Here is a 20,772-nt window from a genome sequence, read left to right as displayed (position 1 = left end):
GCATAGGTTTTTTCCAACATCAAGAAATGCCGAAGTTAGTCAAGATCAGGGGCAGAAACATGATCAACCAATAATCGCACAAGCTGATGGCAATGATGGTGGTACAGACGAGTAGATTTTAGATGCACAAGCTGATGCCAATGAAGGTGCTACAGGGGAGGAAAATTTAGATGCGCAAGCTGATGCTAATGAAGGTGCTATAGGGGAGAAAAATTTAGATGCGCAAGCTGATGCTAATGAGGACATTTTGGGATCAGGTGAAAATTTGCAGCCTTCGGATGATACAGAAAATTTATATATTGATGAACAATCAATGTTGACTATCTTTGATCCTAGGACATGGGAAAATCTTAACAATATCAAAAGAGATATCTTAATTGAGAAATGACCTGTGAGAGAGATGGATTTACAATTTCCTAGTGATCCTAGTAATAGGCGTTTTTCATAGTCTGAACCTTGTTCTTTGTGATATGGCAAAATACTATAGAAAAGCTATTACTTTTTTTGGTGTCATACAACGGATATATGCATTGTTTGCACGATCTACTAAAAAGTGGAAAATTTTGACCGATCATATTGAGAGGTTCACTGTCAAACCCTTGTCTGATACTCGTTGGGAGAGTCGAATAAAGAGTGTGCAACCTATCAGATATCAAGCTTCTCAAATAAGATCAGCTCTGAAGGAGGTGGAAAGAACTTGTACCGAGGACCCAAAATCGGTGAGTGAAGCTGGATCATTGATAACCACTATTGAGAATTTTGAATTTTTAGTTGGTATGGTTATTTAGGAAGATATTTTATCTGTTATCAACATGGTGAGCAAAAAGTTGCAGTCTCCAATTGTGTGCTTGGATAGTACTTTGAAACAGATAGAAGGGGTCATATCATATTTTAAGAAGTATAGAGACACAGGCTTAAGTGCAAGTATTGAGACTGTAAAATCCATTGCATCTAGTTTGGATGTGGAGCCAACATTTCCTACAAAACGTAAAGGTAAAAGGAAGAAGCAATTTGATGAACAAGATGATGAAACTGAAGAATTACAACGGTCAGCTATAGATGACTTCAATGATGACTACTTCCTAGTTATTGTTGATTATGCAATTGTTTCATTGACTAGTCGATTTGATCAGCTAAAGGAATTTAAGAAAATATTTGGTTTCTTATTCAATTCGAAAAATCTAAAGTCCTTGGATCATAGTGATCTACGAGACCGTTGCACAACTTTTGTGAATACTTTTTCTCATGACAACAAGTATGATATTGAGTTAGATGATTTGTTCTCTGAGTTGAAAGTGTTGCAAGTAACTTTGCCAGATCAGTTGATGTCAGCATCTGAGATTCTTCACTTTGTTAAAGTTGCATATTGCTATCCAAATGCCTCTATTGCATATCGGATTCTGTTAACTATTCCAGTGACAGTAGCATCAGCTGAAAGAAGCTTCTCCAAATTGAAGCTACCGAAAAATTGTTTGAGGTCAACTATGCTACAAGAAAGATTAAATGGCTTGGCTATGTGCAGCATTGAGAAGGATATTTTAGATACAATTGATCTTGAAAGTGTTCTTGAAGATTTTGCATCAAGAAATGCCCGAAGACGCTTTTTTAAAAAGCACTGAAGTACCGTAGTTTTATTTGAGGTAACCATCATAGTTATTTTGCCGTTTTTTTATCTTCTTTGATGTACTGTTACCTTTTCAAGAAGAATTAAATATATGCTACAAGTTATATACTTTAATCGTCCTATTCAAATATTACATTGCCGGGCCCTTAGTGTCTTACTGGCCCAAGAGCCCATAAAATTTATGGGACGGCCCTGCTGACTATTTTCCTACCAACGGTTAACCAAGTGAGGAAATGATGTTTCTGCCCTCAAAGAAGTATGCATAAAAAAATTCCCATTTTTTCTTCTACTACCACCTTGACATCTTGTGTGTGCACATAGAAAATTTTCAATAAATCCAAAAAAAAATCAGGATTGCAAGCAAAATAAGAGAAATACATAGCTGCATACTTATCCAAACATAACTTTCATCCAGACATAAACGGATGCAAAGTTATTATCTAGCTCTGCTTGACCATGAACGCGCTTGCATAGCACGCGCCTCTCTTGCGCTGGCCACCGATGCCGCCCTAGTCACCCATGAAACAAATGCAAAAGTTATTATCTAGCCCTGCTTGCCCATAAACGAACAACATAGCACATGCCTCTCCTACGTCGGTCATTAATGCTGTCCTGGTCACCCGTGAACATCTATGTGCCCCATGAACATGCACCTTGGGGTTGTGTTGGTTGCTACCGTGGCCTTGAAGCCACGACCATGCAAGGCACGCCTAGGATAGCTGCCTGGAGGCCTAGACAACCTCCTTGTCTGTGCCGGCCACTAGCGTCGCCCTTGATGCCCCCTTCGCCCCTTCCTGATCTAGGGGTTTGGGATGAGTGGGGACCGAAACCATTGGTCGGAAGGAGTTCAAGACTAAGGAGCGATGGGGCACTGCTGGATAGAGTGATGAGCAAAAAGTCATTCGCGTCTAGTTTGGCACCCACCCGTGACCCGTGTTAAAACTTAAAACCAAATGGCAGGAAACGGCAGTGGCCTCCCGTGAAAAGAAATATACAGTGGTAATGAAGATCTTTAAATTTTTTTAGTAGCACGATTCTTTTATAATGACGCAAAAGACATCAGCTCCTTTTCCGCGCGGGGGGACGGTTTGACTTGGTCCTTTCCTCTCTAGACCAACGGAATACATATTCGGGGTATCGGAGGCGTACATCCCTCGGTGCTGAAAACGTAAAGGTGCGGCGGGCATTTTGCTCGAGGGGACGAGATGACAGACGACCGAAATCAGAATCGCAGCCCGTTCTGCTCCTGGAGGCCCCCGCCTGCGCCTTCGCCATGGAGACGCGCGGCAAGCGGCTCCCCCCCGTTCTACTGCTTCTCATCGCTGCGGCGGCGGCTCCGTCCGCCATGTCCCGTGACGAGAGAGAGGTGGTGAAGGTGTCCGGTGCGCCGGACGGGGTTGTGTGGGTGGCCCAGCTCTCGGATCTCCACTTCAGCGTGCACCACCCGGAGCGCGCCTACGACTTCCGGCGGTACGTCGGCCCGGCGCTGGCCATGGTCAACCCCGACCTCGTGCTGATCACAGGAGACCTTACTGGTATGTCGTAGATCCCTCCCTCCGTCCCTCGTCCACGTCCTCTGTTTGATTCCTCGCAGTTTCAGGGCTGATCCAATGTGAGATGAAATTACTCAATCGGTAAATGAGCTGATGTTTTCAGTGCTTCTCGTTTCTCAGTTTAAGTGAAAACTAGATGTTTCAGCACATTCGGTATGAAAATCATAATTTAAGGCAGTACAATCCATAGAGGGGCCACTGGGCCAGTGACCAGTTTTCTCCGAGTTGCCCAACATGGCCAGGCATGGGCCACTTCAGGTCTCAATTTCACCATTACAACAAACAATCCATAGAACAGCTACAAATTTTCTCCAAATGAAATACTAGGTGGTAACCACAGATTGCCAAGAGCTGTAAACCATCGCATGTAGTTTTGGCTCTTGTATTCTTGAGGGATTTGTATTTGACTATGTTACTAATAGGCAACGTGTACTCTCTTTTATAAAGGGCGTACCCAGTGCAGAGAGCTCCCGCTCTGTGCGGGGTCTGGGGAAGGGTATTAGTGGCAAGCCTTATCCTCGCCTGTGCAATGCGAGGAGACCGCGACTCGAACCCGGGACCTTCCGGTCACAGGCGGTAAGACTCTACCGCTTGCACCAGGCAACGTGTACTCTCTTTTATATTGAAAAAAAATGATATGAAGTAGTAACTAAACCAATAAATTTGAACCTCAAAGGCCTATGCAAATGCAAAATTTAGCTAAATGAACATATGATCTTCCATTACCTGTTTTAGCATTTGGAAATGATAGCCACTTGTAAGTCAATATTGATCAGCATCACACAAGTTGATGCAGCCAGCATACAAGGAAGTAATTAACACCTCTGAGAAACAAGCCACATTCATTTCAGAAGGTGAAATACTATCGCCAAGGGAGTTCTCTCAAGTTTCTAATAGATATCTCGGTTTTTGTTAACAGATGGGAAAAGCAAAGATCTGTTAACAATGAAACAAAACAAGGTCGACTGGGTAGAATATGAAAGTACAATGAAGGAAATCATTGAAAATAGCAAGCTTCCAAGAAGGATTTTCTATGATCTGAGAGGAAATCATGATAGCTTTGGTGTACCTGCATCTGGTGATGACTATGACTTTTATAATAAGTATAGCATCAACGCCAAGTTAAGACGGCAGGGGCGTGTCCAAAGCATTACTTTGGAGGTCAGTAGTTTCTCTATGTATGATCGATACTTATCTTGTGTAGGAAGAAAGATGTTGTACTCCCTCTGTTCCAAATTATAAGACGTTTTGGCTTTTCTAGATACATAGCTTTTGTTATGCACTTAGATATACACTACGTCTAGATAAATATCAAAATTAATGTATCTAAAAATGTCAAATCCTCTAATAATTTGGAACGGAGGGAGTACTTCTTATTTCGTTGCCATCTTTTGTAGTTCAAGTGTATTGTTATTTGTTATATATAGTGTTCTTGCAATTGCTTTTAAAATACACTTGAAGCTGCATTTATGAATGATCTGCAGAATAGTGGTCGGAAGCATCTGTTTGTTGGCTTTGATAGTACAATGGAGTTTGGTCTTAGAGGTCCAATCAATCTATTTGGACATCCAACTGACAAGCAGGTGATTGAATTGGATCAAGCGTTATCACAGTGGGATACTGACTTTGACAAGGTTCCAGTGACAAAAATTGCATTTGGGCACTTCCCGTTGTCTTTCTCAGCATTAACAGAGTCAGGAAAAAGTATCAAGGATGTTTTTCTAAAACAATCATTGGCAGCATACTTGTGTGGGCATCTTCATACAAGGTTCGGGAAGAACTTGAAACGATACTACCATCGGGCAGTCCAGGAACCATCATTATCAGAGCATTACTACCAACTTAACATGCACCAAGGAGATGCAATCCAGAGTAATAAGGAAAACTGTTCTGAAGAAGCAGCTCATATTGAAGAGTTCTGGGAATGGGAGATGGGTGATTGGAGAAAGAGCAGAAGTTTGAGGGTACTAGCAATTGATGATGGAGATGTCTCCTATACTGATATAGATTTCAGATTAGGCTCAAAGAGCATAATCATACTACCTACCTTTCCCCTTGATTCAAGATTCATGCAGAGAGCCTCTGCTTTTCGTGATTTCAAATGTCATGTCACGGGGGCATCGTCTTTTGATACCGTGAGAGCTCTTGTTTTCTCTAAACATGAGATAGTATCTGTTTCTGTAAAAATATATGACTCAAGACCAGGAACTCTTGAAGTAGTCTTTGACTCTGAAATGAAAAGGGTGGATTCCAATGAAACTCGAGGAAATATGTATTTGATACCATGGAACTGGAGGGCATTTGAAGATTCCTCTCCCAGCCGATATTGGCTCCAAATTGAAGTGATGGATATAACAGGTGACACAAGTGTCAGTCAGTTGAGGCCATTCTCTGTTAACGGCTTGTCTGCAAGAGTGAACTGGACATGGAAAGAGTTTTTTGTGATGGGTATCCAGTGGGCTTCAATATATCATCCTGCACTCTGGTGTGCCTTTTCTCTAATTTTTTCATTGCTTCTTGTTCCACAAGTTTTAGCAGTGGTATTCAAAGATCAGTTCACATATAAATGTCTATGCACATATGGTAGGCAGAGGACATTGTTGAAATCTCTAGTTGGTGGTTTCATCTGTTCTTTTGTTGAACTTGCCAGGGTGATTCTTGTATGGTTATTGCTCCTGCTATATGCTATCTATTTAGTTTGTATACCTTGGTTATTTGGTCACCCTATTACTGAAGATGGTAGCCTGACATACATGACATATAAAGGTTGGATTCTAAAAGGACCCAAAAGTAGCAACGAAGTAGTCCATGCTGGGATTCCAGATGTCATGGTCATTGTTCTACCCCACCTTTGTTTTGTGTTACTACCCACTATTGTGATTTTAGCTGCCATGGCTGCTGAGAGAGCAGCATATCGAGAGCATTATCTTTCTCGATCAGGAAAGAAGAAAGATGATTACTACCAAAAGAGCAGGAGACAGATAGAACATGAAAACTTTTGGAATGGTCGCTGGATAAGGAAATTTCTGTGTGTTCTTTGCGTGGTGGTTCTATGGAAACATTGGAAGGTATAAAAGCACACGCACAAGTTTCTGTGCTTGCAGTTATCTCTATTCCAAACAATTTTCTGACCCCTTATCTTTATGCAGCTTTGCAGAGCGCTTGTGAAGGCTTATGCTATGAACCCTTTGCTCCATGCGCCAGTACTTTTCTTCTTCATTCCTTTACTCATGGTGTTTGCCATCTACAAGACATGGCCCATTTAGCTGTTCAGGAGGGTATGCTACACTGGACTGTTCTACAAATGGTCCTTCAGTCTTTGAAGACTGAATTGAAGACTAACTCATAACTGAAGGTGTGCTACTTTGATTTTTTTTTCTCTCCTTCAGAGCATTTTTGTTAGATTGTTTAGCACATATAGCTTTCAGCATTGTGCTGCGTATAAATGAGAGACTACACGGCATTTCATTAGAGTGGACGGTTAGGATCTGGACCAATTGAGGAAGCGACTATACTGCTCAATCTTTCAGCATTGTGCTGCGTATAAATGAGAGACTACACGGCATTTCATTAGAGTGGACGGTTAGGATCTGGACCAATTGAGGAAGCGACTATACTGCTCAATATATAGTTACTCCTCTTTCTTTTGAGAAAGTTCTTTTTTCCTCCTTTCTTGACCTACCGGCTTTGTTTTTCATTAAATTTATACTTGTGAGACTTTGGGCATCTACAGTTTTAAAAAATGTTAGCATTGTCTTTTGAGGAAAGTATGTTATACTACACTATTCAATCCTGGATGCTTTTTTCCTGATTGGAACATGTCAAGCAAAATTTGAAACAAAGCGGTAATGATTTGCGTAGCTCCCAGCTTTGACCATCATATTATAGATAAAAAGGGGCAGACCAGATCATGGTGTTAATATTTTTCTTGGAGAAGTGTGAGTACAACTCTGCTCTCTAGTCTCTAGTCAAATATTCAGTCGATCTGGAAATATGCAGCAACTGAGGATGGTGGTGCGAGAATGCAGAGCAGGGGGAAGGGTCAACAGTAGGTTTCTGTGACCCCCTCATCATCCTCGCGAGGCGACTTGGGGGGCGACCCGCCACCCACCGCGAGAACCCCCCCTCCCGGCACCCCCTCCGGCCGCCGCCGCCGCTCGCCGGCGAGCAGTGGCGGCGGCCCGCGGCGGCACTAAAAACGGCAGCCTGCTGCAGCTCCCTCTCCCATACACTCTCCCTGCTCCCCCGCTCCTCCCCCATCCCCGACACCTTGCTCCTCCGGTGAAGTGCTCGGCCGGCGGGGCAGATCAGGGCCTCCCATGGCCGGATCTGCCATCCTCCGCCTCAGATCTATGGCCTTGCGTCAGGTGGCGTGGCACTTCTCCCCCATCTCCGACGCCTACCTCCTCCGTCGAACCGGCTGGCCGCCGGGGCGGATCCGGGCCACCCATGGCCGGATCTGCCCCCCTGCCCCGGATCTACCGTTTTGCAGCGGCTGGGGGGGGGGGGGGGGGGCGGCGTCTACTCCAACTCTGGTGTACGGCGCGGCGTGCAGGCAGGGGGTAGCGTGCGCGGAAGCGGTGCCTGGCGCGCGGAGGCGGCGTCCAGCCGTTGGTGTCGCGGCCAGCCCCTTCCTGCGGCTGTCCACCCTCCTCGGGTCTACGCCCTGGCGCCGTGGCACCCATCGGTTCCTGTGCCTCGTGGGGATGGTGCCTCTGGATGCATGGAGCTCTGGGCGAAAGCTCAGTTCGGGCGGACGACGGTGACGCCTTTGGCACCACATACCTCCTTGGAGGCGTCGTTCTCTGAGCCCATGCTCCTGTGCCACCGGTTTCTGGGCGAAAGACCTGCCTTAGAGGCCTCTAGGGCCAGCGGTGACGACGTCCATGTCACTGCCATGGGCGTCCTCCCCTTCCTGAAGGCGTCGTTGAAGAATCGGCCTAGTTCCTACCGTCGGTTACTTGAGGAGTCACTCATTGTGCCTGTTGTGCTTCATTTCTACTCGCATTGGTCTATCCTGCAGCTGTTGACCTTGCCCGATTTGTCGTCGTGGATTTCGTAGCGGATGCTTTGCCACTGCTGCTTATCCCCCAGTGGATGCTTGGGCGCTGGTTGGTTTGTTGGCGGATGCTTTGCCGTCGTTTGGTTTGTTGGCGGATGTTTTGCCGTTGTTGTCGATGGCCTCCTCTCTGGCAGATGCTTTACTGCAGAGAGTGACCTGGCCCTTCCCCGCTACAGATGCTTTGTCGTAGTGGGTGTCTTCGCTTGTTCCCCAGCAGATGCTTGGGCGCTGGTTGGTTCGTTGGCGAATGCTTTGCCGCCGTTTGGTTCGTTGGAGGATGCTTTGCTGCTGTTGTTGCCGGACGGTCTTCTGTGTAGGTGATCATTGCGATGTTGTATCCTTTTTCTTATAGGCTCAGTTCGTAGGTTTTGGTGTCGTGGGCAGTCGCCATCTTTTGTATCCTTTTTCCTTGTTTCTAGTTTCTACTCTAGATCACTCACCACTAGCTTGGTGGTTTATAATCTGTGCTATGAGAGTTCTCTCATAGCTGCATCGTGTAATTCTCTCTGCTTAATGAAAAACGGTCTATATTCCCCGGTCGCGAAAAAGAGAGAGAACGCAGAGCAGGGGCGATTGAAATGCTGCAGGCTAAGGGGCCACCAAGAATGTGTTCCGCTCAAATCTTTTTCCCTCTTATGGCCTTGGGCCACCATGTAAATGTTTTTGTTTAAGCAAAGTCATATTTCTTTGGGTGTTGTTCATTACTATAACAATTTATTGCACTATTGTTCTCCCATTGCTATAATATACCATTATTTTGAATCTTATTTTGATGTTCTTTTGTTGCAGGACTTAAGTGTTTTCTCTGAATGTCCTATTTCAATTTCAAAGGTTAGAGGTACTTCTTAGAGAAGCAGCATCATGCAAAACGCGTCAAAGGAGAGCAGAACAAAGTGTCCTCACATTTGTTTTATATAATCATCTATCTGTCATTGTCGCAGTTTAGTCAAGCAGACGTTAGGTAATGATCATTCAGAATAGGAGAAAAAATGAAGTTCAATATTTAAACAAATTTGTAGTATAGTTGACTAATTCCTTAGCTAGCCTTTTTTTTTTGCATTTCTTGAATTAGTTGCTCTAGCTTTCATGTGGGAGAGAACATTTTGAGTAAAATGCACCTTGGGTACTTAAACTATTGGGGCGTTACCATCTAGGTACTCGAACTGAAAAAGCTACCACCTGCGTACTTAAACTATGGGGGCATTACCATCTGGGTACTCGAACTAAAAAACCTCTCACTTGGGTACTTAAACTATTGGGCCATTACCATCTGGGTACCGTCGCCGCCGCTGCAGAGTGAACAGGAGCGCGGGAAAATGAATTTTGATTCTTTTTCTTTTTCTGAAAATGGATGAATAGTGCTGGAATTTGTTATTTTTGTAAAAAAATAATTAGAGCTCCAAACATTCTAAAAATTTTTGTGTAGCCTCTATATGATGTACTCTACCTAGGAAAAATATGAAACTTGGAAAATGAATAGTTTTTATATGTTTAAAAATTATCTCTTTTAATTAATAAATGAACTTCCATAAATTTTATAATTAAAATAAATTACTGTCAAAAAGAGGCGGCCTAACTGTGTGCGAGCGAGCAGGCGAGCACAGGTAGGCCGCCTCTTTTTGGACATTTATTTATTTTAATTATAAAATTTATGGAAGTTCATTTATTAATTAAAAGAGGTAATTTTTAAACATACAAAAACTATTCATTTTCCAAGTTTCATATTTTTCCTAGGTAGAGTACATCATATAGAGGCTACACAAAAAATTTTAGAATGTTTGGAGCTCTAATTATTTTTTTACAAAAATAACAAATTCCAGCACTATTCATCCATTTTCAGAAAAAGAAAAAGAATCAAAATTCATTTTCCCGCGCTCCTGTTCACTCTGCAGCGGCGGCGACGGTACCCAGATGGTAATGGCCCAATAGTTTAAGTACCCAAGTGAGAGGTTTTTTAGTTCGAGTACCCAGATGGTAATGTCCCCATAGTTTAAGTACCCAGGTGGTAGCTTTTTCAGTTCGAGTACCTAGATGGTAATGCCCCAATAATTTAAGTACCCAGGGTGCATTTTACTCGAACATTTTTGTAATGCACGAAATGAACGAGGTCGAGATCAGAAATGTTACTCATTGTTATCAGAGGCACACGACTATAAAGTGAGATATCGGTGCCGCTCTTTGGAACCCTGGTCACAGCTCTCTCTACTTTTTTCAGCTCCTCCATCTCTCACAGCTCTCTCTAGTGCCGCTCTTTGGAACCCTGGTCAGATAGCTGTAGTTCTCAGGGTTAGATCGAGTGAAATGCAGTTCCTTTACACTACCTGTTTGGTTCATTCCAGTTTCATACTTGCTGCAGGTCCTTTCCCCTGACTGGAGATGTAGAGTGCATTCTCTGGTTTCCTCCCTCAGAGCAAGATGAGGAAATGTTCAAAATCTCTTAAGCCGTGTAGCCTGACAAGCTTACTGCAGAGGTACTAGTTTCATCTTCATTTAATATTATTATTGTCCATTAATGTTCTTTCCTTGTAATAGCTATCTAAAGCTAGTTGTTTACTTTTGTTCTGTTCTAGCTGGTCTAGGACAAGGGACAACTGGGATTTCTTGGCACTTTGTCAAGTCTGTGAGTAGAAGTTTGATGGAACCATCGTCTTTGTTCAAGATGATGCAGAGGCCACCGCTTCGTCCGGAGGAGTACTCCTTGAAGGAGACCTCACCTCACCTTGGTGGTGCAGCTGCTGGTGACAAGCTCACCACCACCTATGACCTGGTTGAGCAGATGCAGTACCTTTATGTAAGAGTGGTAAAAGCAAGGGAACTTCCAAACAAGGACATCACTGGGAGCTGTGACCCGTATGTTGAGGTGAAGCTAGGAAATTATAAGGGCCAAACTCGGCATTTCGAGAAGAAGAACAACCCAGAGTGGAATCAGGGCCTTCTCAAAGGAGCGCATTCAGTCATCAGTTGTGGAGATTGTGGTCAAGGACAAGGATCTTGTCAAGGATGACTTCATTGGGCATGTTATATTTGATCTGAATGAGGGTCCCGAAGAGAGTGCCACCTGATAGCCCATTGGCTCCACAATGGTATCGGTTGGAAGACCGAAATGGGCACAAGGTAAAGGGGGAGTTGATGTTGGCTGTTTGGATGGGCACTCAAGCAGATGAAGCATTCCCTGAAGCATGGCATTCTGATGCAGCGTCTGTCCCTGACGATGGCCTTGCAAGCATTAGATCAAAAGTCTATCTTACTCCAAAGCTTTGGTATCTCCGTGTCAATGTCATTGAAGCTCAGGATCTTATACCAAATGACTAGACCAGGTTCCCTGAGGTTTATGTCAAAGCAATGCTAGGCAACCAAGTCCTTAGAACCAGGGTATTAGCAAGCCAGACCTTGAATCCAATGTGGAATGAAGACTTGATGTTTGTTGCAGCTGAGCCATTTGAAGAGCACCTAATTTTGAGTGTAGAGGACAGGGTGGCCCCAGGAAAGGATGAAGTAATTGGAAGGACAATAATTTCACTGCAGCATGTACCCCGGCGGCTGGATCACAGGTCGCTAACCAGCCAGTGGTATAACCTTAAGAAGCATGTGATTATTGATGGTGAGCAGAAGAAAGAGACCAAGTTTTCAAGTCCGATTCACTTGAGAATTTGTCTTGAAGGTGGATATCATGTCTTGGATGAGTCAACACATTACAGTAGTGATTTAAGGCCAACTGCAAAGCCTCTGTGGAAACCTAGCATTGGCATTCTTGAGCTGGGTATCTTGACAGCACAGGGCCTGTTGCCAATGAAGACCAAGGATGGGCGTGGCACAACTGATGCCTATTGTGTTGCAAAGTATGGACAGAAATGGGTGCATACTAGGACTATAATCGACAGTTTCACTCCCAAACGGAACGAACAGTACCTGGGAGGTGTATGACCCATGCACTGTGGTCACAATCGGTGTATTTGACAATTGCCACCTGAATGACGGGGAAAAGGCCAATGGTGCCCGTGATACCAGAATTGGGAATGTCCGCATCCGCCTCTCGACACTTGAAACTGATCGGATGTATACCCACTCATACCCTCTTCTTGTTCTGACACCTGGTGGCGTTAAGAAGATGGGTGAGGTGCAGCTTGCTGTCCGTTTCACATGCTCATCACTGCTCAACATGATGCATTTGTACTCACAGCCCTTGCTGCCCAAGATGCACTATGTGCACCCGTTGTCCGTGATACAGGTGGACAACCTGAGGCGCCAAGCTACAAACATTGTCTCGACAAGGCTGGGCCGTGCAGAGCCACCACTGCGAAAGGAAATTGTGGAGTATATGCTTGACGTGGACTCGCACATGTGGAGCATGAGAAAGAGCAAGGCAAATTTCTTCCGCATCATGGGTGTCCTGAGCCCCTTGATTGCAGTGGCGAAGTGGTTTGATCAGATCTGTCACTGGAGGAACCCGCTGACCACCATACTGATCCATGTCCTCTTTGTGATACTGGTTCTATACCCAGAGCTGATACTGCCCACAATCTTCCTCTAACTGTTCCTGATCGGGGTGTGGTACTACAGGTGGCGGCCAAGGCAGCCGCCGCACATGGACACCCGCCTCTCCCACGCAGAGACTGCCCACCCCGACGAGCTCGACGAGGAGTTCGACACCTTCCCCACCTCCCGCACGCCGGACATCGTGCAGATGCGCTATGACAGGCTGCGCAGCGTTGCGGGGAGGATCCAGACCGTGGTTGGCGACCTCGCGACGCAGGGCGAGCGGCTGCAGTCGCTGCTGAGCTGGAGGGATCCAAGGGCAACTGCACTGTTCATGGTCTTCTGCTTCATCGCCGCCATCGTCCTGTACGTCACCCCGTTCCGCGTCGTGGTCTTCCTCGCAGACCTGTACGTACTGAGGCACCCCAGGTTCCGCCACAGGATGCCATCTGTCCCGCTCAACTTCTTCAGGCGTCTGCCGGCGAGGACTGACAGCATGCTCTAGGCGCGGCAGGTGCCTGGCTCCATTGCTGGTTCGGTGGTTTCACCTGTCAGTTGCAGCTCACAGATGGTTACTCTGTCTCTCTCTCTCTCTCTCTCTCTCTCTCTCTCTCTCTCTTAAGTGTATCCGAAACCAATGAACTGCTAGCTATCTTCGGTATTTCTGTAGCTTCTCTCTGTTGCATGGTTGGTTATGTATTCAGATGGTTGTGAACCTTTCCTGTAACAACCGAACGCATGATGCGTGACTGTGGCTTAGGTAAGGTATGCATGCATGTGTGATGATTGAAAACTCCGGGCGTTAGCTATTGCTTTACCTACTTGTTCAGCAGCAGTGCTGTCAGTCAGCTAACGTGGTTCTCTACTGCATGTGATGATGTGCATCGTGTCGTTTGGTTTCCAGTTCGATTTATCTGTTTGCTACGTGATTGATTTCAGTTTTACTTGGGAAACACTGATCTGAATTTCAGGCGAATTATGAATAGGAGACCCAGAGTTGTCTGCTACGCAGACTGGGAACTAGTTGGGTGCCAATCTAAGCAGAGGCAGGTTGCTGTACTTCTGAACTTAATATAATAGTGATGTCAAAGTTGAATTTCCACGGTGCAGCGGCAAAACTTCCGAACAGAGCTGCTGCAGTTTTCTTCAGAACGCTCATGGAGGGTCCTGCAGCTCCTGCTGGACTGCAAGTATGTGGCAGAGCATGGCCCAACTGGTTGTCTTGTGGAAAAAAATGGTCAGGGCCAACTTTTTTTTTTTTGAAAGGGGGTCCATTTTTTTTGGGACAAGGTGTCAGGTCCAACTGAACGCTATCCGTGAGATGTCTTCTATGGGCTGTCCGTACTTTGGTTTACTACATGTAATCCTTGCATTCAGTGAGTCACAGGTGCCATTTTGACTGACCTCTTCGACATAATTTTCAACGTTATTAGTACCTTTAAAGCCCACTGTCTGTGTGATTCCAAATCTGATACTACCTCGTCTAAAAAAAATACAATTCTTGTTTCATTCTCGATTAAAATATCTAAAATCTAACACACCAAATAAACATATTACAAAGTTTGTGACAACTCTAATGATACCTATGTAGTACGATAAATATTAGTATCTTTTACTAAAAAAATCTGCTTAAACCTGATATATTTTAACATAGTAAGCAAAAAATTATTATTATTGTAGAATTGCATTTTTTAGGGATGGAGTATCTCAAAGGCGAATCGTGGAGCTCCTAGGTTGTCAGTGGTTTACTACTACTAGTACTCCCATCTTGAAAAAGAACAGGTAAGGATCAGAGTGTTCTCACTGTACGAACCAAATGAGTTCCGTTCCATTGTACTAGTAAACCCTTCTCTTTCCCAACATATGGCAAAATCAGTTTAGTGATGGTCAAGGCATAAAACTAAAAACTATAGATCACATGACACGTGTCCAGCAGAAGTCCGGAAATTTCACAAGTCCGGGTGTTTCGACTTTCAAAGTCCGTTCCTTGTTGCAATGTCAAAGTTAGCTGGTGATGGGCATTTTGTTTCGAAAATGAAGGTCCCTGGAATGTGTGTGTAGGACGGAAGCATTGGCTTCCCGATCACTGTCTGTCATGATCTTTGGTCGCTGCACTGCAGCTGTAGCTACCATTTTTTTTAAAGGAAATGTTCGCCATATGTCATATGTCATATTCTGATTCTCCTGTTTGAATTGAATGTTCACAGTTCGTATGGCCCTATTGTACTTCATGGACGGCGCCTAGATTGGATTTTATTTTTTTTATTTCCGCTTGCATGCCATGGATTTTTTATGCAAGATTAATATGCATGGTGTCTGCAGAAAGTCTCTAGAATTGTGTCAAACACAGAAATATTCAATCATGTTCTTGAAAATAATGCTGCAGATTAAACGCTCCGGCCGCAGGATTCTTTTCCTCGATCGAGGCCTTATGCTTGTTGTGCCAATATAATTTAAACTCCAACTCCAAGCAGTAGATAGACTTCAGCTGGCTGGGTTGCACTTCGTTGTCGAGGTACGTCAACAAAGATAATCCTATATATACAGCATGCTGCAATATGGACTATGTACATTCAGTTTACATTTCACTGTGCATGCATTCAGCACTGGGTTTCTTTTCTTTGAGAGACTATAGCTAGCTTTGTCTTTTGTATTTGTGGATGGAATTCAGTTAACACACTTAATGTGAAAGATCAGTATGCATTCAGTTTACATTTCACTGTGCATGCGTTCAGTAATAAGATCAGTTTACTGTAGCCAGTAGGCTTATAGATGACAGTTTGCTATGATCTACAAATGTACTCCGCTGCCTTAAACTTCTTGTCCATATTTATCAGCTAGTCTATGTATCTTTCAGTTTCAGTTTATATGATATAAAATTTGGATCTGACTCACTATTTCTCTGTTTCTTCAGGTGAAAAGATGCCATCCAATGCATCAGAGGGGTCTGGAACTCATGAGAGTGAAAGTCATACATCTTTGACGCCACGTCGTATGCGGTCCAATGTTTGGGAGCATTTCGAGAAAGATTTGGCTCTTCATGACTAAAACTAAAGACCTCGCTGATGAAGGTACAAGGCCTTTTCTTTTAATAAATGTTCTATTTTTCGTTTCTAGTAATTGAACAAAATTTCATTTGTTAGATCAAGATCAGTTTCTGTATTGTTTTCTTTCTTGGCAACTAAATAAAATTTCATTTTTCAGATCAAGATCTGGAACTTGAAGAGGGCAGTAGAAGTAGCAGGTATGTTGTGAAGCCACTTTTTCCTAGTATGTTGTTGCTGCTGAAATTGTCTGAACTGCTGGATCTTTGAAATTGTCTAAACTGCTGGATCTCTGAAATTGTTCTTTTAGGATTGAATGATGTTACCAAATGTAGCAGCATAGTTATTTTACTTTACTGATCATAGATATTGTGGTTAGCATTCAAATTAAAAAACAGGAAGCTCATCCCAAAGCAGCAGCGTCGTGGCTTTGACTCATTCTTCTTCCTCATCGGCTGGGCGCTTTGGAAGGAGCGTAATGCAAAAACCTTCAACAGCTCGATAACCACGGCTCAGCAGCTCGCGTTATTGGTGCAGGACGAAGTGGAAGCCTGGTGCACGGCCGGGTTCAGGCGCCTCCGCTCACTCGTGGCCAGGATGTGAGGCTTCCCGGCTGCTTCGTGTGTTTTAGTCGCAAATTAGTTGCTATGTAATCGCTTTATGGTGCTCGTTGTTCGTTGGAGTCCGATAACCTTGGATTACCGTCTCCAAGTTGTTGTTTGAAACTCCTTTCTTCTTAATGAAAAACGCGCTTCGGCGTGGTCGGAAAAAAATATTTTTCTGAGTCTTTCGCATGTAAGCATGGCTTTCTGCTGCAATATTACTTGGCGAGTTGAGTTCCAAAATATTGGATTCAAGATCGCTTCGGTTCAGTAGTGTTGGAACAAAACACTGCATTCCTTTTCATGATCCTAACATTATTGTCTTCTGAGTAGTATTATCAGCTTCTTATGGTTATAATATTCTCAACTATCAACAAAAATATGGCCTCAGGGTACAGGATTGTAAAGTAAGTACTGCCTTCAGTCCTAAAGAGAAGTGTACTGCTTTTCGTTCACTTTGTTTGTTCTTTTTTTCTGGCACATTGTTTTTGTGGGGTCTTGTGAAATGTGAATCATGTCTGAAGCTACTGCTTCATTGAGTAATTAAAGGCACTTAGTCGGGTCTCATTTTCAGCTACTGCTTCATTGACTAATGTCACACTGTTTGATGGAAACTCTTTTTATAATGCAGACATTCGGTTGAATGATGGCAACTCTGAAAGAAGAAGTAACAAGGAAGCCTGTACTGGCAACGATCTGTGTCTATTGCTTGCATTAGTTTTCTAGTTCTGTTGTCAGTAGTTTTGGTGGAGATGTACTGCTAGCTGTGCAGATTATCTTGTAATGAAGTAGCAGCTTATCTATTTTGTTCCTAGGAGTATGTGATGTTTTAAACCTTTTTTTATTTTTCCTAGAGGGTTGGGAAATGGACTTTAATTGCTTGAGCCCACAGGTCCAGCGTCAGGTTTGGTTTGGTGCGGGGTGACGGTGTTAAACATAGAAGTGTGCAGTCTATATTTAGAAAGAGATCATCTATATTTGGAGCTGTGTCTCCTGATTGTCGTGTCCCATTGGTCACGCTTGTAACCTTTCATGTATGCGATCTTCTATATATATATATATATATATATATATATATATATATATATATATATATATATATGAGTGGTCATGACCCATAGAGGTCATCCAGCGCAAATTATATTAACATGGTATCAGAGTCAGAGGTCTCGAGTTCGAATCCTGACAGCTCAATTAAATAAAATAATTGTTGCTCGCTCCTATTCCACATCTGAGGTTTGAGGAAGCCTCCACGTGAGGGGCAATGTTGGAATATAAGTGAATTGTCCATCTCTCACCATCAACTTAAGTTTTTGGGTTGAACTGGTCGGTGCAACTCAATAGACGGAAGTTACGGTTGAAGCTGGTTTGGCTTCTGCAAATGAGTGAGTGGATTGGTGTGGGCTTATTAAAGAGCGCATGCATGTCTTGGATTGGTGCGGGTTTACCTCTTATATATACCTGACATAGTGGCATATACTCCTTTATTTAAGAGAAATAGATGGAGCACAAATTAACTCCATTATTGGGGAACTGAAGAGAGCCTTATTACAGTCTTACACGGCCGAACATAAACTGTAGCGGCGGCTTCCGTAAGGAGTATTTGGCTATTTGCACAATACCGCGCAAGTGTGGACCGGGAAAACGCTCAGAAGTCAGAACTCAGAACTCAGATGGAGATGCTGTTTGGAATGCCCTTGGCTGTGATGCCGGCGGCATCGCCCTTCTTGTCGGAGGTGTTGGGGTAGAGCAGCGTGTAGGGGAACTTGGCCAGCCCGTTGCGGTTCTTGAGCCGTGGGTCCGCGTTCAAGGTCATCACGCGGCTCTCGATCTCGGTGCCGCCTGAACGCCTCCTGCGCCTTGGCGTCCGACGTCCACTCAGGCGTGTCGCGCTGGCCGAGGTACACCTCGTCGGAGGAGTGGCTCGACAGGATCTCCAGCAGCGAGATGCTGACGAGGGCCTGGAACTGGCTCGTGATGGTGCGCACGAACACCTTCTCCGGGTTTTTCCCCAGCTCCGCGTACTCGTCGCTGCCCGGCGCCGGCATCGGCTTCCGCCTGACGGACGGACGGTTCGGGAGGTACCCGGCGTACGGGTACTGCCCGAAGTTAACGGCCGCGTGGAGCGCCGACGCGATCCAGATGATGGTGGTGCAGGCCTTGACGAGCTCCGCCACCGTCTGCATCTCAGGCCACCAGGGCGCGTCCTTGAGATCGGCGTGCCCGACCTCGCGCGCCTCCTTCCACCACGCCTGCAGCTCCACGTCCGCCTGCACCACGCCGTCGTTGGGGTAGTAGAGATGCCCAGGTACTCCGTCACCCACTGCTCGATGGCGTGCCAGATGGCCAGCCCGTCCGACGCGTACGGGTAGTCCTCCACCAGCAGCCGCACCTTGTACGGGCTCGACGGGTCGGCAACAGCCATGCCTCTCTTGATTAGGGGCCAGTTTGGATGCCAAATTTTTTTTTTTGCAAAACGCTACTGTAGCGTTTTCGTTGTTATTTAGTAATTAATGTCCCATCACAGTCTAATTAGGCTTAAAAGATTCGTCTCGTAGATTTCGTCTAAACTGCGTAATTAGTTTTATTTTTTATTTATATTTAATGCTTCATGTATGCGTCAAAGATTCGATGTGATGGGGAATCTTGAAAAATTTTGCGTTTTAGGTAGAACTAAACAGGGCCTAGGTCGTCAGTGGGAGGCTGCTTGGTGAAGTTCCAGTTCTTCGGCCTGTTCGCTGGTTGGTTTCTGGGCTGATTTGAGCTGGCTGTTGCTGGTTTATTGTGAGAGGAAAATACTATTGGCTGATTGGTTTAGGCTGGCTGAAACCAACGAGCGAACATGCTGCTGGTAGATGACGGCTGACATCTCGAACGCGTACTGGCGCGGGAAGACGGTGGTCTCGAAGATGCCGCCGGCGTTGACGAGCATCTGACGCGCGTTGGAGTTGATGTTCATGGTGTCGCGGTAGTGCGGCAGCAGCAGCTTGTTCACGGGGTGCATCACGCTGAGCTGCCGGTTGGTCGCGATGACGAACGGCTCCATCACGGCGTGCGTGTTGAGCCAGTGACTGATGAGCTGGTGCCAGCAGTAGTCGTTCACGTTGGCGTAGGCCTTGGCGAGGTGCCACACCCACGCCTCCGCGCCGGTCGTCGACGTGGGCGTGTACACGGTGCTCTTGGCGGTGGTCAGGCCGTCCCTAGGCTTCGCCTGATTGTATAGGATAAACACTATTGCTTCAAGGAGCTGGTAGCCAGTCCGTCATCGTACCAACGCCCATCAACGCCTAAGTCTTTCGGTAATGCTATGACTCTTACGTCCGACGGGTTCGGAGGCGCGTCAGATAACTATTGGATATGGCGGCCACACGTCCTCCTCCACTCATCTCTTCCGGCCTTATCCACTCGCACTGCAGTTCATTTCACAGTCAATCCACAAGTTCGTTGTCGTTGCTCCTCTCCTCCCCCCATGGATCTAGGAGCACCGCGTGCCCCCGACTACGCTCCGCAGCGCCGTGAGCCGGCGACCGCGCTCCTCCCCGCCTTCCGCTCGTCCTCCACACAGCTTGCTCCCTCCCTAGACGGCGGCGGCATCCTCTCCCACTCCGGCGTCCTCCTCCCCCACCCCGACGGCGTCCATCCCCGACACCGGCGTCCTCCCCCACCACGGCGGCTCCTTCTCCCACATCGACGTCTCCTTCCCCGTCCCCGGCGTCCTCCCCCCCACCCCGGCTCCCTCCTCCCCACCCGGCGGTGGCCCTCCCCGACACCGGCATCCTCCCCCATAGGGAGCTCCTGACGCCCTCAGATATGGCGGCCATGGCGCTCCCCGTGCAGGGCTCTCCCCCCTATATGTTGCAATTGTATCTTTCAGTTGTTTCAGACGCTTCAGAGGTATGTTACAATTAAATCGTAAGGATGTTGCACAAGTAGATCTGGGGATGCTTTGCCCATGTTTCAACGGGTTTTCAAAGATTTTGTTGCAAGCACTGTTTCAAAATATTTCACTTGTTTCTAGATGATGTTGCAATCGTTCTGATCTGGATGTTTCATATGCTTCGAACAAATGTTGCAACAATACTTTTGAAATGTTTCAGTTGCTTTAGTATCATGTTGCAGTAGGTGTTCCATGCTGTTGTAAGTGTTTTTATTCGAGCGTTGCTTCATATGCTTTCAGCCTAATGTTGCAGCAGTTGTTCCATGATGTTGCAATAATACGTTCATGGCGTTTCAGATGCTTTAGCCTAATGTTGCAACAGTTGTTCCATGTGTGTTGCAATAATATGTTCATGGTGTTTCAGCTGCTTCAACGTAATGTTGTAGTAGTTGTTCCACATTGTTGCACGTGTTTTATTCCAGCTTTCTATGTTGTTCGGCTAGGGAGGGGCGAGCCGGGCGGAGGGGGGCATGT

The 20,772-nt window shown here is 45.4% G+C and overlaps 3 protein-coding genes and 2 pseudogenes across 3 annotated transcripts; 4 read left to right on the top strand and 1 right to left on the bottom strand.

Moving 5' to 3' along the window:
- Nucleotides 1-812: 812 nt before the first annotated feature.
- On the top strand, nt 813-1,619 carry LOC136455454 (uncharacterized). The gene has a single exon (XM_066455474.1). It carries the CDS (start codon nt 813-815, stop codon nt 1,617-1,619), a length of 807 nt encoding a protein of 268 aa, XP_066311571.1.
- A 1,196-nt stretch (nt 1,620-2,815) lies between these two features.
- On the top strand, nt 2,816-3,753 carry LOC136450942 (putative metallophosphoesterase At3g03305). The gene is made up of 2 exons (XM_066451639.1): nt 2,816-3,159; nt 3,625-3,753. The coding sequence occupies exons 1-2, from the start codon at nt 2,898-2,900 to the stop codon at nt 3,678-3,680; spliced, it is 318 nt and encodes a 105-aa protein (XP_066307736.1). The 5' UTR covers nt 2,816-2,897; the 3' UTR covers nt 3,681-3,753.
- A 369-nt stretch (nt 3,754-4,122) lies between these two features.
- LOC136455453 (putative metallophosphoesterase At3g03305) lies at nt 4,123-6,345 on the top strand. Its single transcript, XM_066455473.1, has 3 exons — nt 4,123-4,338; nt 4,662-5,662; nt 6,327-6,345. The coding sequence occupies exons 1-3, from the start codon at nt 4,123-4,125 to the stop codon at nt 6,343-6,345; spliced, it is 1,236 nt and encodes a 411-aa protein (XP_066311570.1).
- A 2,690-nt stretch (nt 6,346-9,035) lies between these two features.
- LOC136450935 (FT-interacting protein 7-like) lies at nt 9,036-13,491 on the top strand (annotated as a pseudogene).
- Nucleotides 13,492-18,025: 4,534 nt separating this feature from the next.
- On the bottom strand, nt 18,026-19,422 carry LOC136453810 (linoleate 9S-lipoxygenase 2-like; annotated as a pseudogene).
- Between the last annotated feature and the right edge of the window lie 1,350 nt (nt 19,423-20,772).

Source organism: Miscanthus floridulus, chromosome 5 (genome assembly GCF_019320115.1).
Source record: "Miscanthus floridulus cultivar M001 chromosome 5, ASM1932011v1, whole genome shotgun sequence".
NCBI lineage: Eukaryota > Viridiplantae > Streptophyta > Magnoliopsida > Poales > Poaceae > Miscanthus > Miscanthus floridulus.
Note: the sequence above shows the minus strand (reverse complement) of the source record. Positions and strands in the feature narration are given on the sequence as shown.